General features: G+C 39.9%; 2 protein-coding genes across 4 annotated transcripts; both read right to left on the bottom strand.

The window, feature by feature from the left end:
- Nucleotides 1-59: 59 nt before the first annotated feature.
- Nucleotides 60-11,995, bottom strand: aldh3b1 (aldehyde dehydrogenase 3 family, member B1). Its single transcript, XM_086287878.1, has 12 exons — nucleotides 11,798-11,995; nucleotides 9,223-9,307; nucleotides 7,762-7,932; nucleotides 7,329-7,439; nucleotides 6,684-6,804; nucleotides 6,166-6,251; nucleotides 5,972-6,053; nucleotides 5,340-5,732; nucleotides 2,743-2,909; nucleotides 2,553-2,652; nucleotides 2,270-2,471; nucleotides 60-1,865 (listed from the first exon to the last, which is right to left on the bottom strand). Exons 3-11 carry the CDS (start codon nucleotides 7,921-7,923, stop codon nucleotides 2,287-2,289), a joined length of 1,407 nt encoding a protein of 468 aa, XP_086144004.1. The 5' UTR covers nucleotides 7,924-7,932; nucleotides 9,223-9,307; nucleotides 11,798-11,995; the 3' UTR covers nucleotides 60-1,865; nucleotides 2,270-2,286.
- A 1,582-nt stretch (nucleotides 11,996-13,577) lies between these two features.
- LOC147331673 (serine/threonine-protein phosphatase 4 catalytic subunit B) lies at nucleotides 13,578-20,668 on the bottom strand. 3 transcript variants are annotated; one of them, XM_086287875.1, is made up of 9 exons: nucleotides 20,536-20,668; nucleotides 19,606-19,886; nucleotides 18,227-18,278; nucleotides 18,088-18,138; nucleotides 16,293-16,394; nucleotides 16,007-16,180; nucleotides 15,757-15,883; nucleotides 15,447-15,636; nucleotides 13,578-14,564 (listed from the first exon to the last, which is right to left on the bottom strand). In XM_086287875.1, the coding sequence occupies exons 2-9, from the start codon at nucleotides 19,713-19,715 to the stop codon at nucleotides 14,435-14,437; spliced, it is 936 nt and encodes a 311-aa protein (XP_086144001.1). In that variant the 5' UTR covers nucleotides 19,716-19,886; nucleotides 20,536-20,668; the 3' UTR covers nucleotides 13,578-14,434. The 3 variants fall into 3 exon arrangements, with proteins under 3 accessions (XP_086144001.1, XP_086144000.1, XP_086144003.1); XM_086287874.1 differs by having other exon boundaries at nucleotides 20,411-20,650; XM_086287877.1 differs by having other exon boundaries at nucleotides 20,575-20,641.
- Between the last annotated feature and the right edge of the window lie 721 nt (nucleotides 20,669-21,389).

Here is a 21,389-nt window from a genome sequence, read left to right as displayed (position 1 = left end):
CTTGATCCAGTAGTGTACTGTTAAGTTTTCAGCTGGAGGTTAAAGGCTGTGTTTGAAACTGTATTTTTATTTTTTATTAATTTTGTCACACCATGAAGCAAAGTTACATTATTCACATTACTTCACGAAAAACAGTGACAGAAACCATCTGGCTAAAACTGTACAGTTGTTAAAACGGCAACACTGTAACAAAATTACACATAACTATGCAGCACAGGAACAGGAAAGGACACAGTTGACATTTAAGATGCGCGGCCATTTAACGCCACAGCATGTCGTCTATAACAACTGCAGATGTAAACTTACCACACAGTATCATCTTTTATTTCCATTAAGAAGTTAGAGAAAAATTAATGTGTGCACAATAACACAACCAACCTCTAAATAAAAAAAAAAATCTACATGAAATAGTACAAGTTTTATCAGTTGATAGGTCAAAAAGGCAATTTTAGGAAGCATATGAAAATAAAGTGTAACAATTACTATTATAATTATGCTTAACATGTAACACCAAGTGTGTCATATTTGATAAATGAGCTTTTATGAGATGTCAGTGTACTTTTGGTTTCCCAACCAAAAAAGTAAATAAATAGGACAATGCATTTTTAAGCAATGAGTTGCACAAGTGTAGCAAAGATGAGACATTTCACCGTCATGAAAATGAAACCAGCATATGCTAACAAATGCTAATTAGTATTTGTTTTTAATGTCAGAAGATTGAATAAACAATAACAAAATATATAATTTCCTGGCAAATATAATATGGTTTCGACTTACAGGAGAAAGATACTCATGAGCATTATTGGTTTAAAGTTGCTAAAATTACTTGTATAGCTGCATTACTAACACAATAAGTTTGAAGTCGGCACCTTGTTAATCAAGCTAGCTAACATTAGCCAAACGTTGCACCGCTAAACGTGATAGCTTCTGGCTACAAAAAGACCAACATGCTAACATTTTAGGCAGGCAATTATCAGGAGGCATCATTGTCTCAATCACTAGTTGTAAGTCTTACTGAAGATTATATTCACTTTAATAATGTTCCCTATTTGAAGAGTATTATTAGATATGCTCATTGTCAATGCAATGATATTAGTGTACAGTATTACAATTCTGATACATTTCTAACATACCGACACTCAGCAAACATCATTTTGAACAAAAATAAGTCACTTTTATAAAACATTCAGAAAAAGCTCTATCAAATAAACATAGCCAACACCGATTTGGTCACCGATTTCTCCCTTCATAATATAAAGATTATGAGAGAGAATTTTACTTTTCTTAAAAAGCTTTTTTCTTTTTTTTTAAGGCTGTTCGACACAGTTTTTTAAAACATTAACCTGACATGTCAGATGTTATTCAAAACTGTTAGAAAGGCAGGAACTTTTCAAAAAGTACTTGGCACATGACTTCAAGAACCTCAGTCTGGTACAGTCTAACAGGCCAAGTTAAACCACAGGATTAATACAGCACAGTTTGTAGAGGTAGGACAACAAAGAGGGGGAAAAAGGCAACAGGAAGCATCTTTGATTACTCGCTTTTAAAGCTAGTAAGTCAGTAATGCAGTTAATATTTCAGCAGATAGTTTGTGCAGAAAATGAGCACTTTGGGAAAAGCTCTTTCAAAAGGAAATAATCATATGTTTATCATATGCATCATCACTCCTAAGACATGCCCGATACTGCCACAGGTATAATAATCCAGTGAGGTAAATAAAACATCGTCTTTGTTGGGTAACAAAATAAATTCAAAAGAGCTATTTCTTTTTCTGCTTCAACACTAAAATGATTTATTTGAATGCAACTTTATTCATTTTTTGAATGACACTTGACAACATGCAGCGCTCAGTCCAGATGGGGGATCTGTAAAAATAACAGAAATATTATGAGCATAACAGAGTCATGAACCTTAATAAGAAACTTGTCTATTTAGAGCCAATATTAACAAAAATGAGTTATTTAATAAAACAGCATAAAAGTAAGTAAGATGACATAATTTTTGTTATTTACATCCAACTACATCTTAGCAGACCGGTGGATGCAGAAAATATAATCGAGGCTCGAGCGACTCCTTCATGGATAAGTCAAACCACAATGAATTTTAATGTTATTCTAAATAACTAAGACACTCAAAGCAACTTCTTAAACATCTATACTGTTATTAAGTAAGATACGAATGCCTTAACATCTAAATAAACTTAATTACTAAGGCTTATTACAAAATCCTTAATGTGAACCGTTACTCATCATCTCTCGCTCTCACTCACACTCTTCTTGCCGGTCATCACATGATTGAGCAGCTCTTGGGTGAGGTGGTCCAGCGCAGCCAGCTCAACTTTTCATCACTATACGGTGGGTAGCGCAGGGCGTTAAGTTTTTCCAAAGCCCAACCACGCAGCATGACTGCTCGCTGGTGACTGAACGCCTCAAAGCCCCAGTGACCATGGTAGTGACCAAATCCACTGTTTCCTGGATGGCAGAGTGAACACTGGTTACGCATATGACTGCATCTCTTACATCTCTTTCTCAGCAGGCCAGCCTGACACATACCTACACCTCCAAAGGGCAGGCCTGGCAGGGCCATGTGCACAATTCCATCATTAGAGCAGAATCCTCCACTGCTTGAATTTTCCAGCACCTTCTTCACCACCTTAAAGAAATAATGACAATATTAGCTAAAAGACTAAATGTTATAAATGTTACAGCAGAAAGTGGAGGCTGCAGAGTTCTGTGTTCTTACAGAGGATTCATCTGAGAAAACATAGAAGGCCAGAGGCTTCTCTTTTGTTTTGGTTAATTTGATGCTTTCCTCCAGAGACTCAATCGTGAGGATCGGCAGGATGGGGCCAAAGATCTCCTCCTCCATTAGAGCATCATCTTCAGCTACATCCACCACTACCGTTGGAGCTATGGAAAGATGAGGACAAAATATTCTTTCATATATGCATTTTTTTCAGTCAAGGAAATTCAGACTCAAGCTACTTTATAGAAAAGTGTGACAAAAAAAGGATACAAGGAATGAGGTGAGATGACCTGTAAAGGATGCAGTCAAAAGAAGAATAACATAATGATCTCACTGACAAAAATAATGAAGTGTGTTACCCATGTAACCTGGTTTCTGTTAGTAACTTGGGTACAAAAATACACATGAATCCATTTGTTTGGTTTTTGTTTGCGCTTTTCCCCCTTTCACTCAGATTTTTCTAACATTTTTATATGTAGTTAATGTTTGAGTCTTTACTAAGCTAACGACAATGCAGTTTAAAAATAATCTTGTTTTATTGCCCAACTCTGCTCTGATCTGCTGGTTGTCGTTTGTTCCATGTTACCAGCAGGAAAGTTGTAGAACGCCCTCTGGTGGACAAACAAAATCAACATGCATAACTTGGTTGAAGGGTGTTTCTCTTGTCTCTTCTTTACTTTTTACATTCTCATTTAATCACTCATCACACCAATGAATCTCCAAATAGCTAATGTCAGCCAATATATCAGCCCCATCAATACACTGGTCACACTCTAATATAAAGACTGCTTTAAGAAAAAGTGAGACTATTTAAACACTAGTATTCACTGTGCCATCCAAGTCATTTAATTCAGGTGTTCCAATCATTTCATGGCAAGGTGGATAAAATCAAGCAGTTTTACTGCATTTGTGAAAGAATGGGTCGCTCTCATGAGCTCAGGGAATTGCAGTGTGTTACCGTGATAGGATGCCACCTTTGCAACAAGTCCACTCATGAAATTTCCTCACTATTAAAAATATTCCACAGTCAGCTGTTGCATTATAACCAAGTTAGAGCGATTAGGATCGACAGTAAGTCGGCCACAAAGTGGTAGGCCATATAAAATAACAACTGAGGTGCATAGTGCACAGAGGTCACCACGTTTCTGCAGAGCCAACCGTTACAGAGCCCCAAACTTCATGTGGTGTTCACCACCCTGCCACTGGACTCTAACACAGTGGAGATTTGTTCTCTGGAGAGACCAATCACACTTCTCTGTCGCTAGAATGGTACTGGTCTGATTGCACTGTGCCAAGTGTAAAGTTTGGTGGAGGGGGAATTATGGTGTAGTGTTTTTCAGAAGTTGGATTCAGTCCCTTAGTTCTAGTGAAAGGAACTCTTAACGTTTCAGCAGAGCAAGATATTTTGAACAATTTCACACTCCCAATTTTGTGGGAACCGTTTTGGGATGGCCCCTTCCTGTTACAACATCACTAACAGTGCATAAAGCAATTTCCATAAAGATATGGATGAGTCAGTTTGGTGTCTAAGAACTGCCAGAGTCCTGACCTCAACCCAAAAGAACACCTTTGAGAAGAATTATGTAGAGCAGAGACTGCGAGTCAGGCCTTCTTATGCAACATCAGTCTCTGACCTCACAAATGTGCTTCTGAGAGAATAGTCAAAAATTCCCAGAAACACACTGCTAAACTTGTGGAAGTTAGATCTGAAAAGGTTAGGCTGATGTCATTTTCAACCATCCATCCATTCGCGGAAGGTATTTTCAGCCATATGGATTGAAATTGGGATGTCACTCAAGTTCATATGCATGTGAAAGCAGACAAGCAAATAATTCTGGCAATATAGTACAGGTCTCAAAGCTGAAAGGCAATTTCTTTTTCTTTTTTAAAAGCGGTGCAAGGCTAACTCTGGGCTGGGAGAGCAACTTTCCCTACATCAATGGTCAAGAAGACTGATAATTTCCTCTTTTTGTTTTTCCTTGAAACATTAAGTAAAAGTGTGATCTAAACACAGATCAGCCACAACAATGAACAAAAACTAGGAAAAAGTAATGTTCTGTGGAGAAATCCTGGGTTCTGACATTGATGTTTATTTAGTTTGACTTGTACCACCTACCTAAACATTTTTGTAGACCCAACACACCTTGCCATGGTAATGGCACTCCCCAGTGGCAGCAGTCTCCCCCAGTAGGACAATGTGTCCCATCACACCAGAGAAACTGTTCAAGACCGGTTCAACATGACAAAGAATTTAAGTGTTGACTTGGCCTCCTCACTTTCCAGATCCAAATCCAACTGTGCAACAATGGGAAAGACTGGAACAAGCCCGCTCCACAGGCCCTACCCTGCAACCGCCAGGACCCAAGGGACTGGCTACCAATGTCCCGATACCAGACAGAGATTACTTGTCCACGCCTCAACGGGTCAGAGCTGGTGGAAAGAGAGGACCTACACAATATTAGGCAGGTATTCTTAATGTTGTGGCCGACTGGTGTAACATTTTTTGCATTGTTTATTTAAAAGTAAATGTATACCAGCTAATATACGGTCTTATACCAAACACCAAATCCTCCTTAAAATACTTTTTAACCCACCTATGTACCTATCCTTCTCGTCGTGCTCTCCTCCCACAACGACCTTGCCCTTGGTCCTGTTGAGCAGTCCCATCAGACGAGTCCAGTGTTTAGGTGTTACAATGCGTGACATATCGGGGCTCTTCTGAATGTCACTGCCGTAGAAGTCCTCCAGGACCTGGCGCAACGCAGGCACAAGGGCATCACAAGTGGCTTTCGAGCACAGAACATAATCCGGTGCCACACAGCTCTGGCCAGCATTGAAAAACTTGGACCACACCAAGCGGTGAGCAGCAGCAGTGGCATTCACCCGACCATATATTAAGCAGGGGCTCTTGCCTCCCAGCTCCAAGGTCACTGGGGTCAGGTGGACTGCAGCAGCGTGGAGGACAACGCGTGCCACAGCCTGAGAACCTAACAAAGACGGGTGAAGACTCAGTTCCCAGAACAGAAAAGGATAATCTACATTTCAGTCTTACTAAGCCAACCAGGGAAAAGAGGAGAGAATTGTGTGTCACTTTACTATTGACATGCTGTATTAGACAGTTCATAATTAACTCATAATCATCTAAACCTCTAAACAGTACAGTGAAGCTTTGGCTATGTAAAATTCCTGACATCTGATGCATACCTGTGTGCTCTGAGGTTTTTACCTGTGTAGAAAATGTGGTCAAATCGATTCTTCAGAAGGGCTTGGGTCTCCTTTGCTCCACCGCGAACAACTGCATAACAGTCCTGTCAACAGTCATATCGTCACTGTCACGTTCACTGTGCCCATCTCTATTCATAACAATTGTGAAAAACTCATTTGTCTGTTACTTCTGGTTGATATTATCAGTTATTTCACCTTAGACAGATATTTGGGGATGAGCTCCGTTATCAGATTGTCTGTGGCGGCGCTGACTTCGGAGGGCTTGATGACCACACAGTTTCCTAATCAAAGACATCAACAACAGGCAGCATGTAAAGGCACGTGAAGTCTATAAAATCATTCAAGGTGGACTCTAGGACTCGTTGCCATATTTGCAAATTCTGTCAGCTCACTTTAAAACTTTCGCTCTTACTTTTAGAAATATTACCAAGTTGAGTTCCACTGTGTCTATGAACTGTTAGTCATCCCTTTATTTCATCACATTTGAATTATTGAACTTCAAAACATCCCTAAGACGTCTGCAGATTGTTCAGCGCGCTCCTGTGAGGTATTCACATGTCACACCACCACGCCCCTCCCAGTTACATTTTTCCTGAGCTAGCATTAAATCTCTGAAGTCACCTCACTCAAGGTACCTGTGATTACATTATTGTCATCAATTTTAATGTTGCCTTCAGGATTTAGTTTTGCTAAAAGCGTGTTTGTGGAACTACCTGCAGCAATGGCTCCAATCAAGGGTACGATGAGAAGTTGCATGGGGTAGTTCCATGGCCCGATGATCAACACAACTCCTAAAGGTTCCCTCCGTACAAAACATTCATCAAGCTTTGTGGCCTGAACAACAGAAAACATTACAAAATAAATTATGCAGCAAGAAAAGGCTTTTCAAAATGCAGGACATGCATAGATATATGAAGATATTCTGGATTGCTGTCAGTAAATGCTAGACATATACATTTTATAAATTTAACATTAAAAACAGTCTGAAAACTATATGTGCCAATGAGGCACTGGCCATAAATTTCATCTTGCAAAAAATAGAAAGCGCAGCACACGTCGTATTTCAGTCTGTGCTCTTTGTTTAACAGTGATTTCCTAATAAATACGTTCAGAGTGGAGTTGCTACATTCATTCTCATCATTCTGCAGTGGTGAATTTCCTTTGGCACTGCCTGAAATCTCTCTGGGAGGTGCCAGGGATTTCTCTCTGCAGGAAAAAGACTGCGAGGACACAAGAGGTTCAACTTGTTTGACATGAGGAGTATTACTTGGGCCATGAAAACAGTTGTGTAACGTTTCCTTTTTTGTTTTATTTGGTCGCACACACACTATTAATAAGTCTTTTTTTTTTAAACTTACCAAGTTTTTGCTCACATACTCCGGCTGCATCCAGCTTGTGAGGTTACTGAGGGCGCAATGGAGCTCGTTCATCACTATTTCAACCTCAGACAGGATAGCCTCAAATTTTGGCTATTGTGCAACGACAGCAACAACAGCAAGACAATTAGTGCTTATTTAAGAACAGCAGACAACAATGAATAATCTACTAATAAAACCATTGGATTTATCGATTAAATTCACTAAACTATTCTCACTTTAATGTTTTTTAAAGGAGATGTTAACCACTTCCGTACAGTTGTATTACGGGCTTTAAAACAAATTGTCATGATTGCAAAATCATCATGACAGCAAGACAAACAAAAGCCTGAGGCTTTAGTTGCGTAATTATGTGTTGGAGAATTACAGTCATGTGTTCATGCTTTGTGTGGAACACGTGAGCACAGTCCTGTACCTTTGTGAGGTCTTTGTGCAGCGCATTTACAATCTGCTCCTCGTTGTCTTTGATCATGGACATTAGGTTGGTCAGCTGTGTCCTGCGAAACTTCTCCGGTATTGTAACACGCGATTCAAACGCTGTGCGCAGCCTTTCCAAAACCTGACTCTGGCTCTCCATTTTTTCAAGCTTCACAAAAAGAAAAGAAAGAAAAGAAGGATTGTTTTCCCTAGAAGCTGTAACGGGCAGATACTTTGTGAAAGGTGGACATTAACTTCTCGCATCTTCAACTCAGTGCACGTCGATTACTTATTCCTACTCAGAAATGTTAAACGTCATGAGAAACGTTACAAAAACTGTATTAGGTAAATGATGAATTATACCAAATGTATGTGTATAAAATCTGCATTTTAAAAAGCAAACCACTGCACAGCTCTTTACATACCGCTCCTGTCAGTCTTCTGATGGAATAGTTGGCAACGATATTTCAATTTGTGTAATTACTCTGACAGCGTTTGCATGGTCACTGTTGTGACAGCCTGTAATAACGGCAGATGACTCATTTGAAAAAGGGATTATGGAACCCGGTGAGTAACGTGAGCTGCACATTTCCTCATCCCAGTAAGTCTAGTTTGGAAAACGCTGAACAAGACCAGCGAGTCTGAGAAATTACTGCCACACACAGCTTTTAAATCCACTATTTATGGATTTCGCAACATTTCACAGGGGCAGTAGCGGTTTTTGATAGGGGCGACACAGGCGGTTTGGGGGGGGGGGGGGGGGGCCATCGTGGTGGGGAGCGCCATCAGGGGCATGGGGGAAAAAAATAAATAAAAAAAATTGCTGGTACTCATGCTGCCCCGACATCATGCCAGCGCATATTGGGAACGGCATAGGCACCAATCAGTTTTCTATCGCCCATTTGCTGGGAGTAAGGGCGCCCTTCGTTTGCAAGGTGCGCCAGAGGGAGTGTTCGCCCAGGGCGCAAAAACAGCTAGGACCGCCACTGCACAGCGGATATATCAAATATTTGTGTGGCGAAATGACCGGAACACTGATTTTGCGGAATGGGGAAGAAATACTAACTGTGACATTTCCAACGGACATTCGCACGCTACTGTAGACAATGGCACGCGGACGTTAACTGATAAGTGCAGTCAAACAGCACAGAAACGACGAATTATCAAACAAATTTTTTTAACATAATTATTACAGCCTGGCAGATTTCCCACGCGGGATTTGGATGCCTATAAGTGCATTCGTACGCTAGCTGTTTGTGGTTAGGGCGAAAAAAACTTTATCGTGGGAAGTAATTCCCGGGAGAGATGAACAATAGGTTCCAGTGTAACCATTTCTTTCAGTGTGGGAGTCAGGATTTTCTCACGATGGTTTAAACTGCTCTAACATTCATTTGCGTGAAGTAGCTAGCATTTTGCAAACAGCAGAAATAAAGCGAAGATACTGCTGTGTTTAGCCTACCTGCTACTGGGCTTATCGTCTGTCCAACTGGCAGACCTGCGAGCAGACACCGTGCCGACAAAATGCTGAAGACCGTTGACGTTTCAGGTGTTGTGCCAAAAAGTGATTGTCTGCCAGAAACTGATTGCCGTCCGCGGGAGCGCGCGCAGCTGCTTAAAGCTGCAGCGCCCGGATTACTTGCGTTGCCAGCTACTTCCGTGCAACTGATATAACGTGGGGGGAAAAAACCCAAACACATTTATGCCTTTGTTATTAGGCAAAGGTGTGCATTTATGGAGCTTTAACGTTTCTTGTAACCGAATTATGACGCTTATCAGAAGGTTGCTTTCAGTGTGTAGCGCAGTCACGAATGACTACACGCATCACGATGGAATAATTAATGCCCACAGGTTTAGTATGTCTACTCTCGTTGTTCATATTTGTTATAAGACTGTGGAATAGTAGTTAAAACAATAAAGACCATTTGTGCCAGTATCACCATGACTCTTTCTTGTTTGTTCAGAATAACGACTGAGAACATGGCATTTTAGCGCTACCAAATAGTGATTGTGGCCTATAACTTGTCACTGAAACAATATTTCGGCTTCAAACTTGGCGGATGTCATTTAGAAGGGTCATATGTCAAATATTACATCTCAAACAGTCCCTTAGAACTGCTGGATAACCTGTAAAGGAACATTAACATTGATAATATGCCATTTTCGGCCTGCCAAAAAGTGATTGTGGCCTATATCTTGTCACTGAAACAATGTTTCTGCTTCAAACTTGGTGGATGTCATTCAGAAGGGTCCTATGTGACATATATCTCAAACACTCTCCAAGAACTGCTGAAAAACTTTTAAAATAACATTAATACCGATAATATGTCATTTTCAACCTGCCAAAAAGTGATTGTGGCCTATATCTTGTCAATAATTGCTGTATTGGAATGACATTTTTATTACCGTTTGTTTTCTCTTTCCTATTACTTGGTGTTCCTAATGTGTTTAAGCAGATCTCCTCCCACCTGTTTCCATTTGGCCATTATCCTTTTTTTGTATTATTTTTGAATTACAACACTTTTGAAATTTGACTTTTTATGCACAGGTTGAAAATGACATATTATCGGTATTAATGTTCTTTTAAAAGTTATTCAGCAGCTCTTGGAGAATGTTTGGGATATAATATGTCACACGTAACCCTTCTGGATGATATCCAACAAGTTTGAAGCAGAAATATTGTTTCAGTGACAAGTTATAAGCCACAATCACTTTTTGGCAGCTTGAAAATGGCATATTATCAGTGTTATTGTTCTTGTACAAGTTATTCAGCAGTTCTAAGGCACTGTTTGAGATGTAATATTTGACATATGACCCATCTGAATGACATCCACCAAGTTTGAAGCAGAAATAGTATTTCAGTGACAAGATATAGGCGGCAATCACTTTTTGGCAGGCTGAAAATGGCATATTATCAATATTAATGTTCCTTTAAAAGTTATTCAGCATTTCTTAGAGACTGTTTGGGATATGATGTGCCACATATCATCCTTTTGGATGATACCCAACAAGTTTGAAGCCGAAATATTGTTTCAGTGACAAGATATAGGCCACAATCACTTTTCGGCAGGTTGAAAATTGCATATTATCAGTTTTATCATTCCCTTAATGGTTATTCAGCAGTTCTAAGGGACTGTTTGAGATATAATGTGTCACATAGGACCCTTCAGAATGACATGCAGCAAGTTTGAAGCAGAAATAGTATTTCATTAACAAGATATAGGCCACAATCACTTTTTGGCAGGTTGAAAATGACATATTATTGGTATTAATGTTATTTTAAAAGTTTTTCAGCAGTTCTTGGAGAGTGTTTGAGATATAATATGTCACATAGGACCCTTCTGAATGACATCCACCAAGTTTGAAGCAGAAACATTGGTTCAGTGACAAGATATAGGCCACAATCACTTTTTGGCAGGTTGAAAATTGCATATTATCAGTTTTATCGTTCCCTTAATGGTTATTCAGCAGTTCTAAGGGACTGTTTGAGATGTAATATTTGACATATGACCCTTCTAAATGACATCCGCCAAGTTTGGAGCCGAAATATTGTTTCCGTGACAAGTTATAGGCCACAATCACTTTTTGGTAGCGCTAAAATGCCATGTTCTCAGTCGTTATTCTGAACAAACAAGAAAGAGTCATGGTGATACTGGCACAATAGGTCTTTATTGTTTTAACTACTATTCCACAGTCTTATAACAAATATGAACAACGAGAGTAGACATACTAAACCTGTGGGCATTAATTATTCCATCGTGATGCGTGTAGTCATTCGTGACTGCGCTACACACTGAAAGCAACCTTCTGATAAGCGTCATAATTCGGTTACAAGAAACGTTAAAGCTCCATAAATGCATACCTTTGCCTAATAGCAAAGGCATAAATGTGTTTGAGTTTTTTCCCCCCACGTTATATCAGTTGCACGGAAGTAGCTGGCAACGCAAGTAATCCGGGCGCTGCAGCTTTAAGCAGCTGCGCGCGCTCCCGCGGACGGCAATCAGTTTCTGGCAGACAATCACTTTTTGGCACAACACCGGGCTTCACTCCTTTTTTCGGAAGTACAGACACCGGGTTTCTTTGGGAGGGGAAACACTTTTGGTCGAGCTAGAAAAACTAGCCTTAAAACTTGTCAAGCGGCAAAGGTGGCTGTTTTTAGTATACATTTCCGTGTGCGAAGCATTGACTGTAAGCGAGTTAAGTGTCGCAGTTATTTGGCTCAGTGGTCCCCGCGGAGGGTTACATTTGACGTTTTTACGGGTACAGCAGTTATTCCTGTTTTAGCGTGAATAAGACAAACTCCCGTTTAAACCTTATTTACCAAAGCCAGCCTTATGTGCCCCAGGGACGGAAAAATAAAGCTGTCCACTTTTATACTTTCACACATTTTTCATTGTCTAAACCAGGGGTCTGCAACCTTTTACACACAAAGAGCCACTTGGACCCTGTTTCCACGCAAAAGAAAACACTGGGAGCCGCAAATACTTTTTGAAATCTAAAATGAAGATAACACTGTATATATTGTTTTTTTTTTTTTTTACCTTTATGCTTTGTGTGAACAACTAAAGGAAGTAAGCAAAGTTTATTTATTAAGCGCTTTTCACAGACAGGCAGTCACAAAGCGCTGTACACAAATATTAAAATAAACAATACAATCAATAGACATTATACACAATGTAAAAGATCAAATGTACATAATGTAAAGAATATAAAATATGTAGATCAACAAAAGGCTTGTTTGAACAGAAAAGTTTTTAACTGCTTTTTAAAATAATCCACAGAGCAACTAAGGTGTGTTGCTTATGAAATCCATGAAGTGCTACAGAGAAAATTACATTTTATTTATGTAATTAACACATTTTGAACTCTTAAAGAAATATAACAAAAGGAAAGACACCCAGCTGAACTAAAATAATCCATGTAGTAAACAAAAACTGTTGTGAGCCGCCACCCTTATATCGCCTTTGGGCTTTTGGAGCCTTGACCTGACTTTTAAAAAGTAATTGGAAAAAAAAGCACTATGCTGCTAAAAAAAACAGCACCCGCAATCACGCCTCGCCACCTTAAAGTCTGTGCTCTCTCTGCTGTTGTGTGTCGGGCTGTGAGCTGAAAAGCTACAGCCGGCTGTGTGCGTACAGCAACCGCGTGTGAAAAGTGGTCAATAAAGAGATGCTGAAAAGCGTGTTCATGCAAACACTGTCAGGTCTGCCGTGATATGTTTACAATAAGACTTATGGTCCCGAACCTCTGCGCACAGCGTCTGCAAATCGGGGCTTTCATCTTTACGCAGGACTGTAAGCTTTCATCTGTGAGGCGTGAGCGGTGTTTGTTTTTAACATAGTTCACGGTGGAGAAGTTACTGACATAATGTGGATCCGAAGATCCATAACTGGCCTATCTGGGTTTGAAAGTCGATAAATGCACGGCGTTTCGGCGGGTATACCGGCTTCCGCGAGTGTGACGCTTATTTTGAGCGATGAAAAAATAAGATATAATTTTATTTTTATATTTCAAAATCACAATAATCTTCCAATTTAGAACTACAAGTTTAAAAAAAGAACTAAACACAAATAAAATACACTTCAGCTAAATACTTCTAATTTCTTTTCCCAAACCACCCGGAGCCGCAGTATAAGGACTAAAGAGCCGCAGGTTTCCGTCCCCTGGTCTAAACAAACAATGATGCTATTTTGACAATTAGTGTATTGTGACTAACATCTTAGACAAGAGGATTTTTTTTAGTCTGCTTTAAATAACAAACTGACAACTGTGGATTTGTAGCCATCTTTCATAAGGAGGTGCAACTGAATTGATATATCAGCATAGATACAAAACCTTTATTTTCACAATATCAAAATTGACACACCTACAGAGAAGTGTAGATTAAAAGAAATTAAGAGGGCAATGGTTAATACATGACTCGTGTTGGGAGTCGTTACATCTCTGGTGTTAAGATGCGAGGGTGTGGAGCTCTCGGGAAGCTCTTGTTAAAAGGAGCACATGTGGTGGGAGACAGTTAAACAGCAAATAAAGAGAAGAGAGGGCATTTTGTTTAATCCTGGCAGCAACAATTATACAAAAATCAAAAACAGAGACAACATATGCATTGAAGGAATTTCTAAAATGATAAAACTGAAGCTTCCTACGGCTGCATACTTTAGAAAAATCATGAAAAAGGAGAAGGAAAAAAAAGAAGAAAAAAACAGCACTCCTTCCAAATACGTCTAAAACTAAATGACAGTGTCTGTCACAGCAGGGGGACAAAAAACAAAAAAAACAAAAAAAAACAAAACTACTACAATTGTAGTGAAAGTTGAGCCAGGAAAGGAGAAATTCATATCTACACAGAGTGAGGAAGATGAGAACAAATGGAAGGAGAGCAGAAAGAAATGGCCATCTTTATGTAGCTGAAGAGAAATGACAACAGTCATGGGCCCATTAACCACCTCGTCCTTACACCTTCCACAGTGACTGCTCTGTCAGGCTTGGGCAGTAGGGCAAAAAATCCAGCTCTTCAAGCTGAAGCTGTGCAGGAGCTTGGCAGGGTTTGGCAGGTTTTCTGTCTCACTGCTTTGAGTTCACACTGACAGAACGATCCAGCGGCAGGATGGAGGGCAGCTGATTTGAAACGGTACTGGAAATTTGGATGTGTCATGGCTGTCTGCTCAAAGACTTCACAGGAAATAGTCGGCTACTGGTTTCTTGGAGGGTATGCCTCTGGTCTCTTGTGGTGCTGCTTCAAATATGATGAACTCTCGCTGTAGATGCTCATCCAACTCCAAGATGGCTGCTACATTACCACATCTGTTAGGAGAGGAACAAACATTGGTTATACACAAAAAGAGCCTTGTGTATATTTAATTAGCACAGTTTCAAACATTTCTTTGGTATGAAACAACACCGAGATGGCCTTAACCATGCCTGATCACTGGAAACTTTTCCTTTTATTAGTCATGCAATGTATGTAATCCCATCTATTCTGATTGTCAGTGGCCTTTCGTGCCGCCTGTCAAGAATAGAATGAGTTATATCAACTTTATATAGACCATGTTTCATATTTTGATCGAGGAAAATTTCTTTCACTGTAATTATTTTTAGTGTTTTATCACCCAGCCATAGCACAACGGTATAAACTGCTCTATAGATAAAAGTTTCCTTACTACTATGCTTGTTAAAATGCATTCCCCAAAGTGAGTATTGTTTTGTATCTATGCCAATTGGGTCAAAGCAGCAGACTGACATGTATGAAGCATTATGGGGAATCAAAATGTTACACAACGGCTTTTAATGCTTATTTGTCACAGGGGTAACCATCTCATATTTCAACAGTAGTAAGGTAAACAGAACAAATAGTCTGTTTATAAAGTAATCCACCATGAATGGAGGCTTGACTGGCCAATTCAGCTGACGTCAGTTGATGCTAGAACAAACCCGAACATGGTTCAACTTGTTGTACAGCAAGTCTCTACACAGCAGCAGGTATGCCTTTCCAAACATTTGCAATCTTAACATTGGCCTGCATAAGCTGTAGATTTCAATTTATAGTGCTGGAATTTCACTGGTAATTGCTGTTAATACTAAGACAACATGATCCGCCTTTGGAATATTTCAGGGACCAAATCAGTATTTACATGACGAGGACATCTTTCCCCATTCAAGATATCTGAGATTAATGTAGCTATGTACCTGTAGCAGTAGTTGGGTGCTGACCACACTGTGAGCACCGTCTCATTGAAGTGCCACTTGTAGCCTTCCATAACTAGCTGATGAGCTCGACAGATCATGTGGATGTCGTTGGCGGCGTTGAACTGAGCCACTACGTCACTCCCAAATAAGTAGCCGGCACCTCTAGGACTCACCCCCCAGCCTGTGGTGTCTGAAAACAGAGAGAAACTGGTCACACAAACACATCCGTCATACAGTCCTTTAATTCTCCACTGCTGTTTCTTGTTAACGTCAATTTCAATTTTTAGATGTCCAAGTGAACTGTCTGTACCTTCAGGGTCTGACCACAGGAGGTCACACATTGGTCCATCATGGGGCACTTCCTGTTTTCTATCAATGGTCCGGATCTGATCCAGTGTCTGGATGGAGGGAGACAATCCCCCGTGCACACAGAAGATCTACAGACACAGAATTATATCAAAACAAATGAAACAGCTACGTTACACAGGGAGTTTTAAAAGCAGTAACATGTTCAGAAGAAAACGCTACATATGAAGTAAGTGCTGGATGACGTATCTAACCTTGCCATCGATAATAGCAGAGAGAGAAAGGTAGTCGAAAATCTCTGTGCAGTATCTCCAGACAGTGACTGAGCCATATTTGCGGAGGCACTCGTCATAGAAGCCGTAGACCTGGGTGATCTGCCGGGACTCGTGGTTTCCCCGGATCAAGGTAATCCGGTCTGGATAACGTACCTGGATCGTACAGCAGAGATAAAAGATGAAGAAAAGGGAGTTCTGACACCCCGTGGGAAAGTAAATGTAAAAACTGTGACTGGTGTAGCTCAGCAGTGGACAGACAAACTACCTTAAGAGCTAGCAACAGAAGAAAAGTCTCCACACTGTAGAAGCCTCTGTCCACAAAGTCACCCATGAACAGATAATTTGTCTCCGGGACATCTCCTCCCACCTGTCATGCAGAAAAATGAAAAAGAAGCCCTTTAAACAGATGCATACTGGTAATTTAATGTGCACAAGTCTCTACCTCCCCAACTCACAATAATGGGCTCCAAGACCTGCAATGCACCAAGATTGAACCATACCACTAGGGCTGCACGATTTTGCATAAAATGAGAATCACGATTTTTTGGCTTAGAATTGAGGTCACGATTCTCTCACGATTTTCTTTTCCAGTATAAATATTTATCGCGCTTATTAAATGCACATCAACTTCGTAACAGTTGAGACTGAACATAAAAAGTATAAATAAACATAAAAACAACAAATGTCTCACATTTTGTCGTTGCTGCAAAATGTTGTACTGCTTGAAATTCCATCTCCACCGTTGCTCGACGCTGCGTGTATAGAGCAGGCAGTGCAACAATAGAAAAATAGTTGCGGGACGGCACTGTGTCGCGTTTGTCTAGGGTGTTGATCATTTTCCTAAATCCCTCGTTTTGCACAGTGTTGATGGGAGCCATATCTTTGGTCAGGTGATAAGTGATAGCCTCCGTAATTTCTTTGTGCCTGCGGGAGTTCGACGGGTATAGGGAAGCGCTGTATAAGGTTCCCGTTATTGATGTTTGGGAGGTTGACCGGGACGGATTTTCTCCTGTCACTTTCTCGTCATCCCTGACGTGCTCTCCGTTGTTGTTTCCCTGCTAATTTTAGCATCACACGGCACAGCTTCTGTATCACGTGGTATAAGGCTCCGCCCTTGCCATTTGTTGAGCAGGAAGAGTGAGCGCTTGTTTTCATGCAGAGTACGTCCCGGATCAAAATGCAGTACAATCGTCGTCGTTTTTTTTTTTTTGTTTGTTTTTTAATCGTTGTCATTTGGAAATGAGCTCGCACATAAGTATGAATCGAGATTGCGATTTTCTAACGATTAATCGTGCAGCCCTACATACCATATCTCAAAATATTACCTCACATGAGATTAGTAAAAGAAACTAGCATCAATTCACTATTTGGACGACATTTTGGTCCAATACTGACTCAAAGCTACACTGGGTATCGATACATTGGAGCAGCAGTGTACTGCTTGCACCCACTCTCGCTCTTCATTACGTCTGCTGTAAATCTTATTGAGAAGCCTCTACTGGAGCATTTACAGCAACATAACATGATGCCAAGTTTCTCGTCAGCTTCACTGTGTGAGTGTGTGAGGAGGTGTACTCACAGGAAGAGCCATAACAGGAGAAACTAGGATGTCCATAAGTAACAGCAGTATGAAATGAGACTCATGCATATTTTAGCTGAAAAATAAAAATGTACCCCCCCCCCCCCCCCCAATTTTACTAATACCTTTTCACTGGATTTATATTCTTAAATATATTTATTGATGAATTTAGGAGCGCAGTGTGAAAGCTGAGCGACACGTTGCCTTAAACATAAAGAACGATACCCAGATTTTCATCAGAATTAAGAATACGAATTATTCATTTAATACAGTTATGGAATCAGTACTCAGTATGGTCACACACTCAAACTCCAGGCAAGAGTATCAAATTTAAAAAGCTGCATTTATTTCTAATAACTAACAAAGTTTAGTAGTGCTGTGCAGGATTGTAACTCAGCAACAGCAGTATCATACTTAAACGATGAAATATAACCCAATCAGAAGCAAAAGAGATTTTAAAAACAAATAGAAAAAAACTTACTCTAAAAAGTTCTTTCAAGTCATAGAACTGACCGTGTATATCTCCACAAACCTGTAAGAAATAACAGGAGAAACATTATTACCACATTTATCTGACATCCAGGCAAATTCGGAGACAACAGTGAGTAGATGTTACTTACCGTAACAGGAGAATCTACTCTCTGGACATTGCTTTCTTCAACCAAAATCTCTCTAAAGAAATAAAAATACATATGTGTATTTATTAATAAACAAATAACGCACAACAGCACAAGACTAACAGCAGACATAAAACAATCCTTGAGTTACAGACAAGCACCCCCTAGTGGCCACATCTACCGTTTCCTGTTGTGACTCCAGAAACACAGCTGACAGGTGATGTAACTGCAACTTGAAAAATATCCAAACTAAACAGATCGACTTTTTGAAGCCCAGTGACAGATCGGGGGGGGGGGGGCACCTTCACTCCTCCACCAACCACAATAATCATTTCAAATTAAGATCAGATTGCTTAGATTGTTTCTCCATCATCCTTATCTGAGTTACTTGATTATTTAATAATATCCAGGAGCAGCTGATTGGCTAACAAAGGTCAGTCAGGATAAGGCTCCATTTAATGAGTCTGTATGGCAGTTTGCATCCAGTAGACTTATCCCAGTTCTTCCTAGTTCACAATAGGCCTGTGATTGGTCTTGCGCCTTATCCTATAATGATCGTAGCATACCTTTGCGTATATTTTTTTTTTCCTGGACTCCTCCAAGATCTTCAATCTTGATTAAATTTAGTCTATAAACAACCTAGTCCTAAAATTCAATTCAATTCTATTTGTATAGCAACAACACTGACCTCAAAGTGCTTTATACAGTAAAGATCCTGTCAGATCCCCAGAGAAAACAATCAAATGGGCCTCTATGAGCAAGCACTTGGCGACAGTGGGATTCGTAACATTTATATGGTGATTGATTAAAATATTAACTTTAAATAAAAAATATTATTTTGTTTACTGTGCATTTGTGTATAGAAACTGCATGATCAAGGTCTACCCAACATACCCAGTAGCATGTTTATATGCACAGTGCATAGACATTTAACAGTCAGAGGGTTTAAGTTTTAACAACTCGTAAACTATTCCTGTTATATATCGTTAATAGATAAATATATTTTCTTTAAAATTCTCAGCTGTAACTGGTCAGCGTCTGATGCAGGTCTGGCTAGTCTAGTTAATCAATTTTTGGCATCTGTAAAACTGTGCCAAATCAAACATGCGGAGCTCACCCATGTAGTGACCCCTTTGTCGAAACAGCCATTGGTCTGCATATAGTTAAGACAAAGAGGCTGCCCCATTACTTTTGAACATTACATATAAATATATTTAAGCTCTACTAAATATCACCCCTCTTAAAGTACGTTTAATTCGCAATCCTTCCCGTTCTTTAAGTATTCAGAAATAAGACAACAGCTAAACAGTTTTCTGCCTTGAATCGAGAGTGTATAATTGATTAAATAAAAGTGCTGTTGGTCCAAGCACACTGATGCTTACCTAGCTTTGGCACACAGTGCTTTGACTTCATTTTCCTTGATGAGCTCACAGCGTCTGAGCTGCTCTATCTGTCGGTCCAGGTCACTGATGTCCCCCATTGTCACACACATAGGGAGAGCTGCTCACACACCAGGCACACACTCCTCTTCTCGCACACTGGGCTCGCTTAAATATGTGGCTCCAAGAGCGAACAGCCCAAACAAAAACTTCCTCGAAAGCAGCCGGGGGGCTTCAGCTCTTAAACGTCAGGGTATTGCTACGACGATGCTCGGAGTGACGAACTGCAGACAAAAAACATAAATTAGGTTATTCAACCGAAGTAATTCCGAGCTAAACATCGCAATAACAACCTGGTAGGCGGATAATCCAGTTTAGGTAATGTCTGCTGTATGATAAATAAGACCCGGTCGTACATAGAAATCCCTAACTAAACGCCAATTTAACACACCACTGTGAAAGTCATACGACTAGTTTGTTCACACCTAACATAAAAGTAGTCTCCCACAGAAAACTGATGTTATTCGTTAGGGAATGTAAGGCCTCGGGGCGTAGCAGTAAGCTAATATTAGCACGCTAGCTTACATCACAGCTAACGACGTCAGCGAACAACTGATTCTTTGATAACTTAGCCAACCATTTTGTTTGGGAATTTGAACAGATGCTTCACAAAAATGTCTGACAGTCGATACCAACAAACTACAGATAATCTATGTGCCAGAAAAAAACAAAATAAAAGCAATGTGTTAAGCGTAGTTGAAATGTTGCATGTTAGCGGGCTAATCGATGCCGACCTGGGCTAACTTACTTGGTTTTCGGCGTCAACGCTGGTTACTGCTAATGTCGCCAGTAAACTAGCTAACGCGAATAACACTATTTAAAAACGGCTCAACTCGAATAACCAAAAACAGCGAGCAAACGAAAAGAACCAACGTTAATATATTTCAGTCCATGGAGCGTCGGCTCACTCACTGGCCCCTCTTCTTCCCCCGGTCTCGTCTTTGCCGGTTTACGCCTGCCGTGCTCGTGAACACTTGCAGGTCGGCTGTAACTTCCGGTATAGGAAGCGCACTACTCAGTCTACTCAACCCGACATTCACTGTAGTGGTAATTTACAGATCGCTTACTAGTCCATCCCAAATACTGAATATCATGAAAAGTTTATTTTTGTTTTCTTTTTTTAAGTGATTAATTTAAAAAAATAAACTCGATATTTATTGTATGAAAAGTATTTCAAAACCCTTTCTTACAATTTTGATCAAGTTTAAGGACACTGAATAAAGTCAGAAATACAGTATTTAATTTTGAGCCTCCCTATGGCCCCACAATAAGCAAGCAGGTTCAGGGTGGACTGAGCCGAGGTCAAAGGCAGGCCTCGGCTGTCCGATCCCCTCTTGCTGCTGTCTGAAACTGGAAAAGAGATATTCTAATATTTTGATTCAGGATTTCTGATTACCACCAGCTATAAACCATTATCATTAAAATCAAGAAAATATTGAACTACTGAAATATTTGACTTGTAACGAAGGTAGAATATACCCTTTTAATTTAATTATAAAGAATTAAAGTTTTTGTGTCATGTTCTGTGCTCCACTATGAAATGTAATGTAGTTCAAGTAGAAGTTTAACAAGAAAAATGTGTGTTATGGAACAGTAACCTATATTTATACATTTTAATTCATTTTGGCTTAGAAACATCACCTATAGCTTTGGGATACCACAGTATAAATTCTCCACTCTACAAGCATTTGTCTGATATATTAGGCACAAAGTGGACAGCAGAGAAA

This window comes from Aulonocara sp. 'chitande type north' Nkhata Bay, linkage group LG4 (assembly GCF_057382095.1).
Source record: "Aulonocara sp. 'chitande type north' Nkhata Bay isolate Kocher_YH1m ecotype deep benthic linkage group LG4, A_spYH_male_GT1.1, whole genome shotgun sequence".
NCBI lineage: Eukaryota > Metazoa > Chordata > Actinopteri > Cichliformes > Cichlidae > Aulonocara > Aulonocara sp. 'chitande type north' Nkhata Bay.
This window is presented reverse-complemented; position numbering and strand designations above follow the sequence as displayed.

What these genes read in the sequence shown, in the direction of transcription:
- LOC147331673 (XM_086287875.1), bottom strand. Translation starts at nt 19,715, where the DNA reads ATGTGTGTGACAATGGGGGACATCAGTGACCTGGACCGACAGATAGAG. An exon ending in TTCTGTTGCTAGCTCTTAAG is followed by an intron (nt 16,181 to 16,292) that starts GTAGTTTGTCTG and finishes TGTACGATCCAG; the next exon opens with GTACGTTATCCAGACCGGAT. An exon ending in CCTGTGGTCAGACCCTGAAG is followed by an intron (nt 15,637 to 15,756) that starts GTACAGACAGTT and finishes CTCTGTTTTCAG; the next exon opens with ACACCACAGGCTGGGGGGTG.
- aldh3b1 (XM_086287878.1), bottom strand. Translation starts at nt 7,923, where the DNA reads ATGGAGAGCCAGAGTCAGGTTTTGGAAAGGCTGCGCACAGCGTTTGAA. An exon ending in AGTATGTGAGCAAAAACTTG is followed by an intron (nt 6,805 to 7,328) that starts GTAAGTTTAAAA and finishes TCTGTTGTTCAG; the next exon opens with GCCACAAAGCTTGATGAATG. An exon ending in TTTTCTCAGATGAATCCTCT is followed by an intron (nt 2,653 to 2,742) that starts GTAAGAACACAG and finishes TATTTCTTTAAG; the next exon opens with GTGGTGAAGAAGGTGCTGGA.